This window comes from Labeo rohita, chromosome 7, assembly GCF_022985175.1.
Source record: "Labeo rohita strain BAU-BD-2019 chromosome 7, IGBB_LRoh.1.0, whole genome shotgun sequence".
In the NCBI taxonomy this organism is placed as follows: domain Eukaryota; kingdom Metazoa; phylum Chordata; class Actinopteri; order Cypriniformes; family Cyprinidae; genus Labeo; species Labeo rohita.
The window spans coordinates 12,304,388-12,326,169 of NC_066875.1; the positions used below are offsets into that span (position 1 = coordinate 12,304,388).

General features: G+C 44.2%; 1 protein-coding gene across 1 annotated transcript in view; it reads right to left on the reverse strand.

The window, feature by feature from the left end:
• The window catches only part of LOC127168853 (collagen alpha-1(XXV) chain), a 140,506-nt gene that overhangs the window by 35,228 nt on the left and 83,496 nt on the right, over positions 1-21,782 (reverse strand). The window contains exons 11-15 of the mRNA XM_051115948.1: positions 3,880-3,912; positions 3,732-3,767; positions 2,595-2,639; positions 1,437-1,499; positions 511-579 (exon numbers count right to left, since the gene is read on the reverse strand). Coding sequence (XP_050971905.1) covers positions 511-579; positions 1,437-1,499; positions 2,595-2,639; positions 3,732-3,767; positions 3,880-3,912 — 246 coding nt within the window. The remainder of the gene's footprint in view (positions 1-510; positions 580-1,436; positions 1,500-2,594; positions 2,640-3,731; positions 3,768-3,879; positions 3,913-21,782) is intronic.

A 21,782-nucleotide genomic window follows, 5' to 3' on the forward strand; every position in this document is an offset into this window, starting at 1 on the left:
AGGGCCATAGGAGCAGGACTGGTAACTGCTCCTTTGTGCAATCTTCTAGTGCAGCAGTTTTCAATTCCAGTCCTTGTGGCCTTAGGATCTCAAATGACATTTTGATGGCTGCTGATACAGGTGAATGTTCTTTCTTACTGTTGATCACTGCACTTTGATTAATAGACTGTATTCTCTAGTGGGCATTTCAGGGTCAGCTCCTGGATTGGATATCCTCTAATTGTTCTGACAGGAGTTTTTCTGTGACCATATGAACTTTTAAATTTTACTTATTTATTTTTTAAATTTTTTACTATATTTAAGTGAAGATTTTTAATTTTCATGTTTCAGTCACTGACATTCAATGTTTGATTTAAGTGTTCCTTTAATTTTTATGAATAGTGTATACATAGACCTAGCTTTACAACAGTTTGGCCTTTGTCTGCTTTTTGTGACACTGGGACTTTTCACTACATTAATGACTTTTCCCATCCTTAGATGACCACTGCACCTTTTTACTGCTCATCTTACCTTGTGTCCTGCTGGACCTGTCTCACCACGTTCACCCTTGCCAGGCGGTCCTGGTTCTCCTCTCTCTCCCTACAAATTTTTTTGGTGTTCAGACATTATTTTTCACAACCTATTGTATCATAAAAAGCCCAACATGCTCAAACTGATCTCAAAGACTCCTGGTCTGATCAAGCTAGTCTGTTCTGCTGGTTTTAGAGCTAACCAGTTAAAACCAGATTACAAGGTACACTAGGGGATCCCTGTAAACTTCCAGGGGGTCCCCAATAAGTGTTAAATTGATTTACATTTAGTTACATTAACAACTGTATTTAACATGTTAAAAAAAAAAAAAAAAAAAAAATAAATAAATAAATAAATAAATATGTAGAGTGTTAAACTGACATCATCATTTTGTTTATTTTTATTACAATAGAAGTACCAGAAGTACATGTTAGCTTAGATGGAAGGGTCTTCAAATATTGTCTTGGACAAAGGGGGTCAATAAAGACAAACAAGCTGAGAATCACTGAATTAGGCTACTCTTTTCTTTATGTGTACCAATTTCTTCGAAATGCCCTGTAGAGGGCAGTATGACAGCACATGACGTATCTTGAAATGCATTGATTAGAGTTTCTTCATAGGTGCCTCATTGCACTGTCTCATACATAAATCTTATATATTTAACCAAATACTAACTTAATATGTACATTGGTTTAATAATCTAATTAATCAAAAAAGACTGGTAAAAATAGTTTAAATGAAGCTTTTCTCTCAATAGTTATAATAGTGCTCCCACACAAACTAAACTAACTTTTTTAGTCGTTTGTTGTTTGTTAACCTTACAGTCCTTAACAGAGCTATCAGTGACACATCTGAATGAAACCACAAACCATGACAACAACATTAAACTATAATATATATCAGCATTGGCTGTGTTATAAACCCACCTTACTTCCTGGCAGGCCTGGAAGCCCAGGCTCACCTTGAGGCCCAAAGAAACCAGGTTCACCCTGCATACAGAAGCAACGCATGGAACTGTCTGTCAGTTACTAGGACTCAAGTATCACAATCTAAATTAAAAAGGTGAGTACTGTAGGCAAACAATGTTCCATAGCATTTATGTCCTACAATATCAGTAATATACTTATTATATTGGTAATAATTTTCTAGATTGGCAAGTATGATGACTAACATTAATATAAAATGTAAAAGCATTACATGAGAAGAGGAATGTTGCTATTATCCTGTGCTAATTTAATTATAAAACACTGTATCTTTGTACTAGCACTGATATTTTCAGTGCCAATTAATCAAACATTCTAACCTCTCTTATTCAATGAATGAACACAGTGTGCAAGAGCATCACATTAATACAATGTTAGCATTCAGAGCCTTTGGCCTCTAAGTGAAACCAGGGTTACATAAAACAGGAGGGATTTTTACAAGGCCAGCAGGTTGTAAGTGTATAGAAGAATACAGGCAAACAAACCAAAACAGCAACAAGCATTAGCTCATGCCTATTTGAGCATTCTCAAACTCAAACTATGTAGAAATCCACTGATCCAGCGGTTTTCCACTCACTTTCTCATTTTTTTCAAAAATATATTTTGCCAATTTGGAACACGGACATCTGCAATCAGCTTTTAATTTTCAGTTCAGAAGGCAAGAAAACAAAGCTCCATTACAATACACAAAAGTGGTGGAATCTCTGGAAAAGTGTTCTGTATGATTTGACACACTCAGAGGTTAATGCACTGTTTGATTGTTGTGGAGACTGTTTGAAACATCATAATACAAGCCTGGGTATTTTTACTAGTATAAAGTGGGCAAAGTAACAGTCTGATTCACTGAAGAATCATTTATAAATGATTCCATAACCAATGAATCCTGATAATGTGCATTTAGATAAATCAATATGAAGCACACTCCATTCAAAACAATAACTAATTGAAGCTTTGTCAAACATGTTAATGTGAAAGATACATGGACACAATATAGCTGCACTTTAACAGCTGTGGAGTCTATATAGACATGATATTGGCTGCTGCATATGGGGGGGATGGGTGGGCTCAGAGGTTTTAGGTTTATTTAGACACAACATTTACCTTAATCCCAGGGAGTCCAGGCAGCCCTGGAAGTCCTGGCTCACCCTATGTAGGAAAAGTGCAACAAATTACAGCCAAACCAAGCCACCACTACTGGCGATGAGCCTGGAAACCCAGATCAACCACAGTAGGTTTCCTCTAAACCCACAGTATCAAAAGATTGGCTCTGGTTCACATACTAAAGTGAAAACCATCAAGATTGTAGTTAAAGCAAAGACACATTGGCCATCTAATGGTGTTACTGTTGGATCATTTCCATTACTTTTCAAGTCAATGGTATTGCCATGCACAATGCACATAGAGGTGTGTACAATTATATCTGAAGGTTCTGCTTATCTCTCATGCTAAAAGAGAATATGGATCCCATTAGACCATAAAATATATTATTATATTACTCTGTATTATAAGTATATCAGTACATCATGAGAAAAGAAGTAGAATCCTTAGACGTATTAACATAATACATTACAGATAAAATTCCATTGTTAGTCGTTCATGCTCTGCTGAAATAAATACACATGTAAAAAGTGAGTAGGACTAGCGCTCAGATAGTGATGTTAAATAGATCCCAGACTGCAGTTTTCACAGAACTACTAGTAAGTGCTGTATATGTGATGAACATTTCTGTAAGAATAGAACTGAAGCTTTTCTCTTGAGTTTGAATTTGGAGCAGATGAATTATTCAGAGAAGACTATAACAGTGTTTTACTGGGCAGGACAAAAAGAAGTAACAAAGACATAATATAAAAATGCAATGCAAAGTAGACAAATTATAATGCCATGGTATAGTATATTATGTTTTTTTATCCAGTGGAAATAAAGTGTGTTCTCAGTTCATCCGAAAACGGGCTAGAAAGTTGTCCTTGCTAAAAAGCATTTTCTTTTTTTGTCAGGTTGGTGCCTGACATTCACATTTTTATAAGCAGCAAGCAAATGTTAAAGCTTAACGCTTTGCCTCATACAGCCATAATGTGCAAAAACTTTGTTACACTATAATGCTTTTTTTGTTCATCATTAATGACAGTGTTAATGTTCTCAATTAATGAATTAGCTTTCATTAAGACACATTGTTTTAAACAATAATTATCACAGGTGTATACTCTTTCCAGGTGTACAATATACGCTCTGCAATTTTACCTTTTGTCCTCCGCGCCCTGGCTCGCCAGGCTCACCCTGTAATAATAAGTATGCTTATAAGAGTTCATCTGGATTCGCCAAATGAAAGATAACAAGTATTAAAAACACAGACTTAGAGACAAAACATAATTCTGAGGTCCTGTCTTACCTTGATTCCAGCAGCAGAGGATCCAGCATCACCCTGTGAGAGATATAAAAATCAGGGTAAATATACTTGATAAAACCAAGCCATTTGAAAGTGTGGCATTTTCTTCATTTCACATGGGGGGAAGTTCTGGAAAACACAATGCTGCTGTGCATGTCAAAGCCTCTGGTTAAACTCGTGCATAAAGTACTGTTATCTGTTATGATACTGTTATCCACATATTGCCATCAGATTGTGTGAGTACAAAGCAAAGCAGATTTGTGTCCATGAGCATCCATTTGCTAAAGCTTATCCCACTGCCATAATGCCAATAGGAATGTAAGAAAAAAGGAGGAAGCAACTTGTCATCGGTTAGGTATATCACATCAGTTGTACAGAAAGGTCATGCTGCTATGAAACTGACTTTATTATCGCAACATTGTTCTATTAAGGCAAAATATGTATGCATCACCCAGAGGCAATTTTAGAATTTTTAAGTCAGGGGAGGTTGTGAATCCTGCTCAGCAGGCTAAAGCCAGGTTCACACTACAGGATTTTTAGCCTGATTTTGCCCTGATTTTCCCCTCCCGAGAATCGGAGCAAAAATCTTGTCGAGCACCTCGATCGGTCCCGATGTTCAGCACGGATTATGTGGTAATGTGAGACATTCACAGATCGAATCTTGTATTCCGATCTGCTCTCACATAAATCGGGGCTGCCCCGATCATATCAAACATGTTTGATATTCAGGATTTTAAATCAGGATGATCACGGCTATGATTACATCAGTAATTTCACAACAGCCAATGTGCGACCGCAAAACAGCTGCTGTGCGGTCCATTGGAAAGTGGAGATGGAGGAAACTGCTCCTTATGTTTTTGTAGTAACACTGTCTGTATAATATGCTGAAAACATACCACAACCGCATGGAGCAAGGAAAGCTCTGGAGTGAAATCGTACCGTCAGTTTTCATCATACCGGGTGAGTGGATAAAACTGCTAGCACGCTAACTAACAGTTGTAAACATTAGTTGCTAAAATGACGATCTGTTGGCGATCCCTCCGTCATGATAATCTTAATAATATCTTGTAGTGTGTGATGCGCCACAATTTTCAAATCTTGTAGTGTGTGCATGTTTAAGATTTCAGGGAAGATAATCTGCAAAGATTCTCCTTATGTGTGCGCTGCAGCTAGATTTCATTATGGGTTAGGATTTTAAAAATCCTGTAGTGTGAGCCCGGCTTTATTTGGTTGCATTTTATGTTGTAATTTCATGGGAACAGAGATAGTAGGTAAGGATAATACTTAATGTAACAAACTTGAAAGTTATTTAATATCTGGTAATAGGGGGATTCAGAGTAAAATACTGCAGTCACTGTTAATGTGAAAAGCGATCACAATCACAGATTTTAACGAGTGCAGGAAGCAGAATTAATCACTTTTTAAGGGGGCTAACATGGAAGACAGTCTATAAATGCCTATGGTTTTTAAGCTAGAATCATTGCTCAATTGCTGATATTGTTCATGGAGAGCATTCTGTTCATTCGGTTTCAGTTAGTACTTTGATTGTATTATTATCCCCTAATTTCCATGCACCATTTAAACCTCCACATTCCTTTGCATTAATGAGCTTAAATATCACTGAGAACGAGCTTCTAATGATGATCGTAATAAGTTTAATACGTTAAGATAATGTTTAAGGACTAATTACAGTACTAACTCACTTGCTGTCACGTAACATGTGAGAAAGGGGCGAATGAAGACGAAGATCAAAGATAAAGTCTTTATTATAATCCACAGGCAATTCCAAAACTGGTAGATCCACAATAGGCAGATAGAAACAGTCACGTACACATTGACAAGACCAGACTACAAACACTGAACTGAAACCAACTTATAAAGACAGGTGATTACAATGAATTTAAGACACAGGTGATACAAGGTTAACCAATAATGACATAACGAGGGGAGGAACAGGAAAACCATATATGGGCACAAGAGGGAAAAACCAATACAAAGAGTTCAGGGGTGTGACACTTGCTTAATGCCATCACCTTGCTTCATTTATCAAACAGAGATTGATGAATGCAACTGAATTGAATGAAACTGAATCACAAATAAGGATTTAATCTGGCATCATACAACAAATCAAGGCATCCTGAATAAATTCATAAAATATGCTAGTCTAAATGTTTACCTATCCTGTAAATAAACACACTGTGCACAATCTGTGTCACATTAAACACATGTGTGCCAGTGCAGAGCAAATCACTGACATTCAAAATGGTTATTTTCAGTCTGGGTGAGAGAGGTGCCACAGTGGATGCACAGTTGCAGCAGAAGATCTGAAAATGTCTTCCTGCTTCGAAGCGCCATGTTTCCCAAAGTAAAAAAAAAAAAAAAATGCTGGTTTCGCCCTCCTTGAGAAACACATGCAATGAGAAACCTCTCCATCTGTTATCTTCTGACTCTTTTTAAAAAGTTATATCTTTATACTTTCCGGCCTGGTCTCAGTGTTTATGCATAGGTATTAGTATGTAACAAGCACAAAACATACATTTTTTGTGTTTTTCATTGATGCTGAAATATACAGTTTGGACCAGTGGTGGCTGGTGGAAATTTTTTTTAGGTAGGGCACCACATCCAACAATTTTAGCATATATCCCGGTATGATTCATCCCAGTATAACAAAAGGAAAAGTATTAAGACTTGAAACATTTTAAATAAAGATAATTGTTTTACCAAGCTCAAGACTGAGGATGATTCCCACAAAACTATATTTTTTGCAATCATTTTTCAAAATTAAAACATTTTTTTTTTTTAATTTTCATAATTAAAGATTGTATAAAGTAATATTAAATGTGTGATCTGAGTTTGTCACACCACAGAAAAATGTGTTATTAACCACCCAGCCAGAGTATTCTCTGCTGTCAATGCCGAAACCACGACCACTCACGGGAAAGCTGCTGTGTCTCTCAGCTGTCAAATACCGCTACAACCTGAATGGATACTTCCTCTAGCAGCTTAATTTAAATAAGGAGACCGAGCTGTTTTGTAAATTATGATATACGTTGAATATACGCTACAACAGCAAAAACTGTGAGGGAAAAAAATTACATTTGTTTAGAGCATTTTTTATATAGATAAATAACTACAAATCGAGATGCAATACCAAACAGAACCAGAAGTGATCTGAAGGCGGCTTAACATCACCACAGAACAGTCCTCTGTCAGAGTACGTGTTGATGCCCATGTATATAAACACCAAATTCCTATTAGAAATGCGTTTCTCCAGCACATGTCCTTTATAAAACACTTGCCAGACAAGGGATCATACTAAAATGTGCTCATGCAAAAAGGTCAGAGAGCGCACACACGCGGTCTGTTTATCTGACAATAACAGACTTTGTTACAATGATTGCTGTATGTCACTGAAATGATCTTCACCTCCATTACAATTGTCACCCATCAAAACGTTACTGGTTTACTATATTCAGCACATACAGACTAGTCTTGACTTCATATTTCTTATTAATAGAGATATGTTTGTTCCCACCAATTGCTACACAAGTAAAGGTTACGCATAATGTCGAAAACACGTTAGTGCTTGCCCTCCCAGGACTTTGATTGTGTGGTAGTCTATAAGAACAGTCTAGGCGATTCTCAATCAGAGTGAAACAACCCAAAAAGGGGCAGTACTCCACATAATGTGACTTGATGCTGACTGGACTATATATCCACAGGCAGAACAAACAGTCTAGAACAGTGTGGTTGAATGTGGTACAAAAAAATCCCTCCCTTTCGCACTGTGGGGGTGCCTCTCCCTGACGCCCTAATGAAGAAACCGCCCCTGATTTGGACATATTTCAATGTTTCAAATGTAAAAACTGATATGTGTTTTTTAGCCACAAAAATTAAAATATTTATGAATCTTATATCATTAGGATATTTGTGTCAATGCATTTTTATCATTTATGGATAAGCAATTTACATGTTTTGACCCTTTAACCTACCCCCAAACCTACCCCAGATGGTAAAATTCCTGAGGCCCAGATCAGGCCCACACTTTCATCTGGCCCACATACCGCGTGGAATGATGGCACTTGGGCAGTCTCCTGCTGTTTGCCAGATTTGGGCCACAAGCAAGCCAAAGGAGGGCCCAATGTCAGCCATAAATAAACCACAAAGCAGAACTGGCCCAGATCTGGCCCAGATCCAACACCTTTCTCTGGGCCATATACTGTGTAGAATGGTTGGCATTTGGGTGGACCACTCCTGTTTGCCAGATTTGGGCCACCAGCAAGCCATAGGAGGGCTGCATGTCAGCCTTGAAAATAAATAAAAATAAAAAACAAGAACTGGCCCAATCTGGGCAACATTGATTTTAATTCTGGCCCAAATCCAACACCTTTCTCTGGGCCACATACTGTGTAGAATGGTTGGCATTTGGGTGGACCACTCCTGTTTGCCAGATTTGGGCTACCAGCAAGCCATAGGAAGGCTGCATGTCGGCCATGAAAATAAATAAATAAAATAAACCAGAACTGGCCCAATCTGGGCAACACTGATTTTAATTCTGGCCCGGATCCAGCCCAGATCCAACACCTTGCTCTGGCCCACATACTAATTGATGCGATTTGGGTAGATCACTCCTGTTTGCCAGATTTGGGCCTCAACTAAGCCTAAGCCTAAGCTTTGCTGCATGTAAACCAACCGAATAAACTAAAACTGGCCCTTAACATTTATGAACCAAATAAACCATAAATACACATTTTTTGTCCCACACTAAGCGAGTTATGCATCAACAATACTCAACATACTGTAAAGAGAAATTTAAAAATGTCCTGCTAAATAAGTTCCAGAAATATGTCCTACTTGGTAAAATCATCCTGACCCAAGTTTTGCACAAGCAGCAATTCAAATGTCACAGATAAATATTCAAAGACACATTCCAATACTTTAAAAACTGTTCTTCACAAGTTTGAACCAAAATGATTCTCACTCAGACTCTACCTAAGTAAGTCTGTAAGTGTCACAGCTACGCTATGTTAAAGAGCGCACAAAGAAGACGAAAGGTTATACATCACAAGTCTTGAATCCAACAAGGTTAAATCTAAACACAATGTAGCACAGCAATATGCTGGCATAACCAAATTTACAGTATTTACTGGTTGCCATAGCAACACTATATAGAGATTAAAGTGCGCCAAAATTCAAAAGTCTATTGAAGATATCGCTGAATATTTATTTTACCAAAGTAAAAGTACATTTCTGGCTAAATTTGGCTAAAAGTACATTTTTAATCTCAGTTTTTAGTATTCATTTAAAATGAGACAAATCTGCTACTATTTTAATATCCAATCTGTTATTTATCAGTTTGGATGGTTGCAATGTGTTCATTGTCAAACTCCGAAATTAAAAATAAATATAAATAATAAAAATATTTTAGTCTGTCTTGCATATTTTTTTCATTAGTAACATTTTAAGCTGTCATATGGTCATGTTACAATGTGCCCCTCACATGTTACAATGTACCCCAACTACAGGGCATGTTGTAACATTTCACTTCCTTTCTTTTGAGGTAAATGGTGAAAAAAATATACACTGTAATTATGAAACAAAGCATCATATTTGTACTAGACAAGTGAGAAATTAATGTGGATAAAAAAATTATACTCTGAACCCCATGTGGGTTTACACAAACTGAGAAATTCAAAAAGTGTTAGGTTGTGCCCCGTGCTCCCCCATGTAGCCTTTAGTCTTAAGGCTTATACCCAGATCACCCTGCATCGGCTAACTGTTGCATCCTACTAAAAGTAGCCAAATTCTATTATCCATATTTACAATTTCAGTTAGCCAGTGTCAAGTGCCACATGCAAACAAGAAGCGGCTCTCTGTTATCTGTTTTATAATATATGGGGCATATTTGCCATGTCAAATGTGGGACAAGTTAGGCTTACACACTGATTAGCTAATACTGACTGTGCCATATATTTGCCAAAAGTGGCCCAAATTGTTATTAATTATTTGGGAAATATTTTACACATTTTACACATTACACTGGGCCACATTTGTGGCATCATATACGGGCCACTTTAGGCTCACAGCCACATTAGCCAGTGCTGACTGTGCCATATCTTTTCCAAAACTGGCCCAAATATGTTTTAATAAAACTGGGCCACATTTGCTGAAACATATGTGGACCACCTTTGGTTTACACCCTGATTAGCCTTTGTCGATTGTGCCACATTTTTGCCAAAGTGGCCCACATTTGTCTGGCACTATTTGGGCCATATCGTCCCAGGTTACGTATGTAACCATGGTTCCCCGAGGGAACGAGACGCTGCGTCCGCAAACGCTAGGGGAACGCCCTTGGCGGAACCACGCTCTGAACACATGTGTAATCTGACCAATGAGAAAGCGGGACGTCACGGGCGGGTGACGTCACCGACCAGGAAGGAAGCATCAGCTTCGAGAAAAAGCACAGAAGGATGGACCGAGACGCAGCGGCCGGAACCATGGTTACATACGTAACCTGGGACGTTCCCCTTCGGGAACTCGAGCTGCGTCCGCAAACGCTAGGGGAACGAGATGCCCACGCCACCAGACTTCGAAGTCCCTGCCTAGTGAAATTGCTAGGACACAAGGACAGAAGAGCCAGGAGTGGCTCGGGTGTCTAGGTTATAAAACCTGACAAAGGTAAGTGGCGTGGACCACCCCGCAGCATTACAGATGTCCTGGATTGGGACACCTAACATGAGTGCTTTGGAAGCAGCCGTAGCACGAGTAGAATGGGCTTGAAGACCCATAGGTGAAGGAAGGTCCGAAGACTCATAAGAAGTAGAAATGGCATCAACAATCCATCTACTAATAGTTTGCTTGGTAGCAGGACTCCCCTTCTTAGGGGGGCCATAGCAGACGAACAGTTGTTCCGATTTACGCCACAGGGCAGCTCTGTGGACATAGGCATCCAGGGCACGTACTGGGCAGATACAATTTTGCTTCTGTTGGTCGGGCTCCCGAAAGGGAGGAGGACAGAAAGCCTGGAGCACGACCGGCTGAGGTGTGCTAGTGGGGACCTTAGGTACGTATCCCGGTCTGGGGTACAGAAATGCCTTGGTCATACCAGGAGCAAACTCTAAATGAGAAGGGGCCACCGAAAGGGCCTGCAGGTCCCCTACCCGCTTGAGGGAAGTAAGAGCGAGCAACAAAGCTGTCTTAATAGTGAGAAGACGATCAGGTATCTCTTCTATAGGCTCGAATGGAGGCCTACAGAGAGCCTCAAACACCACAGCCAGATCCCAAGTAGGGATATGAGGTCGCGTCGGAGGCCTCAGCCTCAGTGCACCGCGGAGGAAACGTGTAACCAGGGGGTTCCTACCCACTGACATGCCACCAAGAGGGGCGTGGTAGGCCGAAATTGCCGCCACGTAGACCTTCAGGGTGGAGTGGGCTAACCCTGTGGAGAGACGGGCCTGCAGAAACTCCAGTACTGTACCAACTGGGCAGTTAGCTGGGTCTTGCTGGCGTTCTCCACACCATGAAGTGAAAAGCTTCCACTTCAGGGCGTACAGTTTCCTCGTCGAGGGAGCTCTGGATTGGAGGATGGTCTCAACAACCTCGGTTGAGAGACCAGAAGCTATGAGTTGTGCCCCCTCAGAGGCCACACCCACAGCTTCCATAGCTCCGGGCGGGGGTGCAAGATGGTACCCCCCCCCGTGAGAGGAGATCCCTCCTGACGGGAATCTCCCATGGAGAGCCGTCGAGGAGAGATATCAGGTCTGAGAACCATACTCGGCCCGGCCAGTGCGGGGCTACTAACAGTAGACTGACTCCGTCCCGGCGCACTCTCTCCAGAACTCCTGGGAGCAGAGCAATCGGGGGAAAAGCGTACAGACGTAGCCTCGGCCACGTCTGTGTCATAGCATCCAGTCCCAGAGGAGCTGGATGAACTAGAGAGAACCAGAGGGGACATTGAGCATTCTCCCTCGTGGCAAAGAGATCTACTTGGGCTGAACCAAAGATTCTCCAAATCTGCTTCACCACCTCTGGGTGAAGCATCCATTCCCCGGGCCTCGGCCCCTGCCTCGACAGGATGTCTGCTCCCACATTTAGATGCCCAGGAATATGAACTGCTCGAAGTGAGAGGAGTTTGTCCTGGGACCACACAAGGATCTGGTGCGCCAGCTTGTATAAGGGGCGCGAACGCAGGCCTCCCTGGTGGTTGATGTAGTAGACCACGGCTGTGCTGTCGGTGCGTACTAGCACATGGCGATCTTTCAGGTCTGGAAGAAAGTACTTCAGAGCTCGAAATACGGCCAGCATCTCGAGGCAGTTGATGTGCCAACTGAGATGGCGACCACTCCACAGACCCCGGGCGGAGCGGCCACTCATGACCGCCCCCCAACCGGTGAGGGATGCATCCGTCGCTAGTGAGACACGGCGGCAAGGAGCTCCCAACACCGGGCCCTGATTTAGGAACCAAGGTTTCCTCCACATATCTAAGGTACGTAGCCCTCGGCGCGTGACCTTGATCATGCGGAGCGGGTTTCCCCTCGGGGAGAACCCCTTGGTTTTGAGCCACCACTGAAGGGGTCTCATGTACAGCAGGCCAAAAGGTATCACGTTGGACGCAGCTGCCATCAGACCCAGCAGTTGTAGGAACTGCTTGACAGTGAGTGACCGGCCTTCTTTGACTCTCTTGACTGCGGCAAGGATCGACTCGATCCGAGCAGGGGACAGACGTGCCTGCATCGTGGTCGAATCCCAAACCACGCCCAGATAAGTGGTCCTCTGTGATGGAGAAAGCACACTTTTCTTGGCGTTTAGCCTTAACCCCAATGCTTTCATGTGTGCGAGAACAACATCTCGATGTTGAACCGCTAAACTCTCGGACACTGCTAAGATCAGCCAGTCGTCTATGTAGTTTAATATGCAAATGCCCTGGAGCCGAAGAGGGACCAGGGCAGCATCTACGCATTTCGTAAAAGTGCGGGGGGAGAGTGCTAGGCCGAACGGAAGAACCCGAAACTGATAAGCTTCGCCCCTGAAAGCAAATCTCAGGAACTTCCGATGTTGAGGAAGGATGGAGACATGAAAGTATGCGTCTTTCAGGTCTATCGTCACAAACCAGTCCTTGGACCTGATCTGTGAGACGACTTGCTTGATTGTAAGCATTTTGAACTTCAGTTTCATTACTGAACGATTGAGACGACGAAGGTCTAAGATGGGACGCAACCCTCCATCCTTCTTTGGAACAATGAAGTACCGGCTGTAAAACCCGGATTCCCTGACGTGAGGAGGGACCACCTCGATGGCCTCCTTCCTCAGAAGGGTGACTACTTCTTGCTCCATAACCAGAGCCTGCTCGGGGCCCACCACTGTGGGAAAAACCCCGTCGAAGGGCGGCGGCGGAGCGCCGAACTGAATAGAATAGCCTTTTTCTACTGTACGCAGGACCCATGCAGACACGTTTGGCAGTAGCTTCCACGCTGCCAAATAGTCTACTAAGGGAACCAGCCGCTCGAGGCTGGCCTCTGGTGTTGACTGAACTGCTAGCTCGGAGACCTGTAACGGCGGACCGGCAGGAGACTGCCGAACTAACTGTTCTAGAGACCCCTGTGGGGGTGACGAGTGTCCTGGCTCCGCTACGAGACCGGGCGGAAAGATCCAGGGCATGCGCTCGTCGGAGGCCGCTGTGTTCTGTAACCTAGAAACATCAGACTGACCCCCCGAGGGCACCGAGGAGAGGTGGGTACCGTGTAATGCGGTAAAACCCACCCTTCCCCGGCAGGGGCTACCCTCGGCGGTCCTGAGTTGGCGTCAGGACCGCTTTTGGGCCGGGGCCCTCTTCGCCTGAAGCACGACCCGCAGGTCGGGCCTTGCCTTAGAGGACCCCGGTCTAGAGTGCCGCGAGTCTCGGCCCCGGGACGGGGGAGCACGAGAGGCGACACTCAACTTCTGAACCTCACGGTACGAGGAGCTGGTACACGGTTGTGGCTGCTCACGCCCAGCAGCCACATGAGCTAGCGAACGGCGAGGGAGGAACTTCTGGAACGCCGCCGCTTGTTTGCGTGCCTCCTGGTACCTGTTGACGACAGAATCTACTGCGTCGCCAAACAGGCCAGAAGACTCAAGCGGGGCGTCCAGGAGGAAGACCCTGTCCTTCTCTTTCATATCGGACAGGGTCAACCACAGATGCCTCTCCGCCGCCACCATGGCTGCCATAGACCGCCCCACTGCACGGGCGGTCTCCTTGGTGGCGCGGAGAGCTAAATCAGCTGTTCACAATGCGGGCAATCAGCCCCCTCAAGGGCTGACGCTGCATGCTCCGCTCCCAAGCAGACCACGCACATGCTGTGTGTATCCCCGCTAGTGATGTATCGTTTGCAGGGAGGAACACACAGCCTGTAACGCGGTCCGCTTTTATCACTCGAGCCACTCTTAACAAGCGCTTTCTTTGACATTGCCCTCAAAAGAAAGTTGTGCAAACTGGCACAGAAAATAGGGTCAATGAGACAGACAATTTCACACACAGAGCGCTCCGCTGAAAGACAAAAGCTGACGCCGGCCGGCTTCACACGTGCTTTTATGCTTCCTGGTCGGTGACGTCACCCGCCCGTGACGTCCCGCTTTCTCATTGGTCATCTTTCCCTACAGGGGCCCATTTTATTTAACAAAAAAATAAATAAATAAAATAAAATAAATAAAATAAAATATAAATAAAAAATTGCATTATTAAATGAACTATGATTCATGGGTTGCTTTCCTTTTTCCCTAACTTAAAAGTTTTCTTTCTTTCTTTCTTTCTTTCTTTCTTTCGTGGAGAAATTTGGTCCTCACAATCAGGGTTTGAATTTCACTTTTTCACTCACCAGCCAATTTGGCTACTAAGTTTGTAAGTTACCAGCCATTCATAACTTCTACTAGCAAACAAACAAACAAAAAGGATTACTGAAATAAACCAGCAGTTTGCGGCTGTCCACACTGGATGTGACAAAGCGGGTGTGGCAAATCACTTGAACTTCCAGTAAGTAATAAATGGAAAAAGGCATTAGTATACTGTCAGGGATTTGTCGTGTTGTGCCGCATACACTGTACAGCATCACTGATCTACTGTATTTTGTCGTGCCACTCGTGTCCTGCGTAGACACAGTGTGAGTCTTCAGTCGTTTTCCAAATCTTCGTTATTGCTTCCATTTAAAAGGAACCAGCACGCCTGCCGCATCATTATTTGTTGCGTATGTTCAACTAAGCTAGACATGCGCAGATGCTATGCAATTATGCTGCATTCACGCCATGTTGTAATTCCGAGATGAAAACGTGAATTATGTGTTTCTATGGGAACACTATCAACGCCAAGGCCCTCACATGCTCCTGAACTCGTAATTACAACTTGTAAACTCAGAATGTTCTGAGAGTTACGACTTGGACCAGTGACAAATGTACCACATGACCGCTGCCAGGTTCATTTTCGTGCTACTTAGGCGCTATCTCTGAGTCCGGGAACATGAAAAGCTGTGAATAAAATGTCACATGTTGTCATCACGGGATTATGGGAATTACGACATGGTGTGAAGGCAGCATTAGGCTGCATTTAATATATCATGATGACTCATGAGTTCAGTATGTGTGCTAAATCTGACAGATTTGGTTTAAATGAACTTGCCTAAGAAATTAATGAGTGAACATAATTTATGAAAAGTAACCCGCCAAATTGGCTGGTGATTTGACAGGATTACCCGCCACAGCTGATTTTTACCCACGGGTTGGTGGGTGTTAATTTCACACACACACATGCATGCACACTAAATCTGCATGTCTATTTGCCAAATGACCTAAATGATGCCCCTAATTTAGGGGTGTGTGTACTATCCTCCAATTGGTGTTCTTAACCAAGATTAGACAGCCAGCCAAACTCCCATCATGAATAACATGAGAGTCAGGATATAGCTTTTTAGCTCAGTTTAATAGAGACTCTTGTTCAGCATGTAGACGTGAACAAAGGTGTGAAACTGAAAATAAACACAAAAAATACACTAAGAAGAAAACTGTAGCTTGTACAATAATAACAAAACGTAATAACAATTAAATATATAATCTCAATAACACCAGTTGTGAATTAAAAACAAAGATTTAGTGATTTTAAGTCAACATGAATTTGCCACAAGTCTGTTCTTAGAAATACTGTAACAGAAAGTATAAATCACTTACAGGCAGTTCTTGCTAATGAGAATTCAGAATGCAACAACAGATTATTGCAGCTAGAACGATCTTTACCATGCGCTTTGACTCTTAAAATAGCTTCCTGGTTCAGTCCGCAGTATTATAATTGACCGTTGGAGGTCCTAATTACTCTAACAGGACAATACCCAAAAGGCAGAACACTCCCCGCTTGGTGTTTATGACACCACTGTCCATATTGCTACAATTTAGCATAGATCTTTAATCCGTTGATGGTAAAAGTAGGACGAACTTTGTGATAGGCCTGGTAAAGGTCTTTGGAGTACCTTGAGCAGTGGTCCTTAGATTAACTGTTCATACCTAATCTTGGCTGTGAATAGCAGATTTGATCACTGCCATTGGCCACATATTATGAGCAGCTTGGTTATCTTTCAGTAAGACAATGTCACCTTCTTGCAAGTTGCAACGCATTTTATTCCTTTTCCTGCAACACTGGAGAGTTGGTAGGTACTCCCTTTTCCATCTGAGCCAGATCTCATTGGCGAGGGCCTGTACTTGCCTCCACTGATTGAGAAGAAGGTCCCTGTCACTAAACTGGAGATGGGACTGCCCCTTTCTGAGTAAGCACCCTCGCTGGTGTCAAGATAAATGGAGACTGTGGGTCGGTTGATACAGGAACGAGAGGTCTAGCATTAATGATGGTCGAAACTTCAACCATAAGGGTGTACAAGACTTTGTGGGAGAAAGGGGCGTGCTCTCTTAGTAAGATGCAATTCAGAATTCTGCCAGCCACTCCAATCATATGTTCCAAAGAACCTCCTCTGTGCAAAGAATGAGGAGGATTGAACTCCTACACTGTAAAATCCAATAGTTTACCTTACTTAGATATAATTAGTTATCTTTACTTAGTTGCTATACTTACTAGGTTTTATTAAGTTACAGCTACTTTCAAGCGAGTAAAACAGTTTACTTACTACTTTGAGTGATGCTCACTTAAAATATTCAAGTAGCCACAAAGAAACCAATGACATTAATAAACCAGTGAGAGGCAGCAGTGCACTAATATGTTGCTAATTTGCAAAATAACAACAGAAGAAGAAGAAAAGCAATTTTTTTTTGAGGTGGCAATTGTTAATCTGCAGTTATTTTTCACTAGTTACCTTCACTCATTTCCCAAAGTCATCTTGAATGTCGTTTCAATACAACTATATATTTGAGAGAACATCACATAAGCTGACTTCATAAATTGATGTTGATTTTCGTAAAATGTTGTTGGTGTGTCTTATTTTATTTATTTATTTTTTATTATTATTATTATTATTTTTTTTTTTTTACTTACCATTATAGTGATTAATGTTCCGTTTGGTTGGGCACGTGGAACTTTGCTTTTCTTATTATAATTTTCTTTCTATTGATGCAGCAATGCAACATGAAGTCATAGTGTTTGATTTTGTCACGAATCTGGTCGGTGTCCCACGGTCCGCTCACCACCAGATGTCACTCTCGCCCTATCTCACACGGACTGTTGCACTACACCCCGGACTACATTCCCCATCAGCCATTGTACTTCACCCGCGACCAATCAGCGGCGCTATAAAAGCCCCGGTCTTTCCCCTTGCAAACCACGGAGTATTGTGAGTTGTTGTTGATTTTCCAGTGTTAGCTTCCCTAGTTTCCCTTGTTCCCGTGTTTTGCTCTCTTGCCTGGTCATCTCGCTTTTGACGTCACGCCGCCTGCCTTTTGGACTATCGCTCGTTTAAGGACTATTCTCTCGTCTCGCCTCTGACACTCCTGTTGCCTTTGTTTGACCCTGACTGTACGACCTTGTATCTGTCTCGTCCCTATAATAAAGCTCGCAGATGGATCCGCTCGCCTCTCGTCTCCTTCACTCCGTTACAGAATACTCCGTCACCACAGGATCCAGCAGCTTCACCCCCGGACAATCAACCGATGCGGACACCAACAGAACTCTATGCAGAATCAAACAGAGATCCCACACCCTTGAACAGTATGCCCGTGAGTTTATTTCAATTTCCAACTACTCCACCCTCCCGGACTGTATTCAAATTGAGGTGTTCTGCAGAGTATGTGAGCGGAGCGGAGTGGGAGCGCGGAGTGGAGCGGTGTGATTTTTAATGGAGTGAGGAGCAGAAATTTTAAAAGTCGGAGCGTTGTGGTTTTTACTCGCTCCAAGAACGCTCCACTACTGCTCCATCACGAGTACAATTCATGACAACGACCCATAATATAACTGCATATATAGCAAGAATTCATGTGTTAAACATAGCCTATTTAGCTAGCTTGATGGAGATGGATCACTCAAATCAGAACGAATGTGAAAACTAGGACGACGGCAATGGACATGAGCAGAAAGTTATAGTTTTCAGTAAATTAGTTTGTAGTTTCAAGATACTGAATATTTTCAAGTGAAAGCGTGATTTTAACAAGTACAACACGTATTCACACGCAATCGCTCTCTCAATAATGCATTCAAACAAATGTAAACTTACTGTGGTACTTCATCTGTATATCCGATTTCGAATGAGAAGAAATCTGTAAGAAATGCAGCGATCTGTATGTAAAATAACTGACTGTTGTATTATTATTATTATTATTTTATCACAAACATTTGCACTGCAAAAAGCAGCAATTATACCTTTTAATGCTGACTGACAACATGTTAGCTTGGCATGAGGAAAAAAGTTTGCGCACTTGTGTTCCAATAAGCCACTTTAAAACTATACTTTCGTTTTATTTCTGTTATTTTCTTCTTTTAATATACGTTATGAACAGAACTCTGGTATTTCAAACATACTGATATAGTTTAGACATGGAGCGAAGGCGGAGCGGTGTTTCTGGTATTAGTGAGCGAGGAGTGGAGCGAGAGCGGGAAACGGTGAACCCGGAGCGGAGCTGGAGCGGAGCGGTTATAAAATGCACGGAGCGCTGAGGGGAAATTGTTGTCGCTCCACTCCGCTCACATACTCTGGTGTTCTGTGACGGTGTGAATGAGCCGTTAAGAGCAAGGCTTAGACGCGAGGGTCCGCGCTCTTCGCTCGAGGCATTCATGAACTTTGTGTTGCCGTGTGTGGGCTCGCCGTGCACCGTGGGGGTCGCAGAGAGGGAACGCGACAATGCGGTAATGGCGACCGCGCGTCCCACCCGCAGGTTGGCGGTCATGCCGGAGCACGATCCCACAAACACGTTTGCCGCCTGGATCGCTCGTGAAATGGCGGCCGTGCAGGAGCGCGCTCAAGCAATGGCGACGGCTGCGGAGAGCGCTCATCTAATCGCGGCGACTGCTGCGCCCGTTCACAAGATGGCGGCCGCGTTGGAGCGCGTTCATGATACAGCAGCGACAACAGAGCCCGTGCACAAAATGGCGGCGACTGCGGTGCCCATTTGCAAGATGGCGGCAGCGCCGGCGTGCGCTCACAAGATGGTGGCGACGGCGGAGCCCGTTCACAAGATGGCGGCGAAAACAGAGCTCCGTCACGTCACAGCTGCCATATCAGAACCATATAAAGTTGCAGGGGCATTTCTTGAGTCAAGTCAAGTTTCCAAATCAAGTCAAGTTGCAGCTGTGTTTCCTGAGTCAAGTCAAGTTTCTGAGTCAAGCAAGATTACAGCTGCTGTTCCGGTGTCAAGTCAAGCTGGAGCTGTGTGTCCTGCATCAAGTCAAGTCAGAGTTGCTCTTCCTAAGGCAAGTCAAGTTAAAGCTGTGTTTCCAGTGTCAGGTCAAGCTACTACTGTGGTTCCTGTGTCAAGTCAAATTACAGCTGTCGCTTCTGTCTCAAGTCAAGTTACAGCCATCATTCCCGAGTCAAGCACTGTCAAGATGGCTGCCACGCCAGCGCCACTGCACAAGATGGCTGCCACGCCAGCGCCACTGCACAAGATGGCTGCCACGCCAGCGCCACTGCACAAGATGACTGCCACGCCAGAGCCACTGCACAAGATGGCTGCCACGCCAGAGCCACTGCACAAGATGGCTGCCACGCCAAAGCCTCAGCCTGCTAAAGCCCCGTCAGCCAAGCCAGTGCCAGCTAACGCCACGTCAGCCAAGCCACTGCCGGCTCAGGCCATCTCAGTCAAGCCACAGCCTGTTCACGTCATGTTTTCTGCTCCTGAGTCGGCACCCATCATGGCCGCCCTTCCTGAAGCGGTCCCTGAGTCAAACAAGGTCACAGCCGTGGTCCCTGAGTCAAGTCATGTTCCGCCTGGTGGCCCAGAGCTTCGCTATGTCTCGTCTGACTTCCCAAGATCACGGCCTATCATGATGGCCCACGTGCTGGATTCACCCCTCATGGCTGTATGGGCAGCTAAAATGGCGCTCCTTCACGTCACGGCTGCTACCCCAGGGTCAAGTCAAGCTCCAGGGTCAAGTCAAGCCTTCAGGTCCGGCCAAGCAACAGAGTCAAGTCAAGCCAAGGCTGCTGTTCTCCAGGAGTCAGGCCAAGACACAGCTGCCCCCCATGAATCAAGCCAAGATACTGCTGTCGTTCCCCAGGAGTCAAGTCAGGACATAGCTGTGCCCCACGAGTCAAGCCAAGTCACAGCTGTTCCCCACGAGTCAAGTCACGTTACAGCTGTTGTTCCTGAGTCTAGCCATGTTGCTCCTGAGTCAAGTCATGTTACTGCTGATCTCCATGAGCCAATTCAAGTCCCCGCTGATCATCATGAGTCAAGTCAGTTCACAACTGGTCTTCACAACCCAGGCCAAGCCACAACCGATCTTCATGAATCAAGTCAAGTCACAGCCAGTCTCCACGAACCAAATCAAACCACAGCTGATCCTCATGAGCCAAGTGATGTTATTGCTGCTGTTCCCGAGTCAGGTCACGTCTCGTCTGACCGCCCAGAGTCAAGTCACGTCTCGTCTGAACTACCAGAGCCCTGTTACGTCTCGTCGATCTGTCCAGAACCTCACCACGTCTCGTCTGACCGCCCAGAGTCAAGTCACGTCTCGTCTGACCTACCAGAGCCCTGTCACGTTTTGTCTATCCGTCCAGAACCTCGCCATGTCTCGTCTGACCGCCCAGAGTCAAGTCACATTATGTCTGCCAGTGTGATGGCGATCACCATTCTCAGTATGTGGGCCGCACACTACACTCCAGAGGTCACATCTGTTCACAAGTCTGCCCCGGAGCTCCCGTCTGATCTCAAGCCTGCTCCAGAGCTCCTGTCTGATCTCAAGTCTGCTCCAGAGCTCCCCTCACTTGGAGAAGCCATGCCAATGCCTCCTGAGGTGTCAGCCTTGGCTGTAGATCCTCCCATGGAGGCGGCATCCCTCTACAACCTCTCTGCTTCTCCCCTTATTCTGTCTGCCTCCTCTGTCTCTGCTGTTCCTAGGTCCCAGGCCATAACGCGGTTTCCTGCTCCAGAGCTCCCACCTGGTCTCAAGTCTGCTCCAGAGGTCCCGCCTGGTCTCAAGTCTGCTCCAGAGGTCCCGTCTGGTCTCAAGTCTGCTCCAGAGGTCCCGTCTGGTCTCAGGTCTGCTCCAGAGGCCTTCCCCATCAGAGAAGCAGCGCCAATGCCTCCAGAGGTGTCAGCGTCGGCTGTAGAACCTCCTATGGAGGCGGCGTTATCCTGTGGTCTCTCTGCTTCTCTCCCTGTTCTCTCTGCCTCCTCTGTCCCTGCTCTCCCCAGGTCCCAGTCCATGACGCGGGTTCCTGCTCAGCCCTGGAGGGCCCTGGCACCTCCTGTTCCGCCCTGGAGGGCTCCTGCTCCGCCTCCGGCTCCGC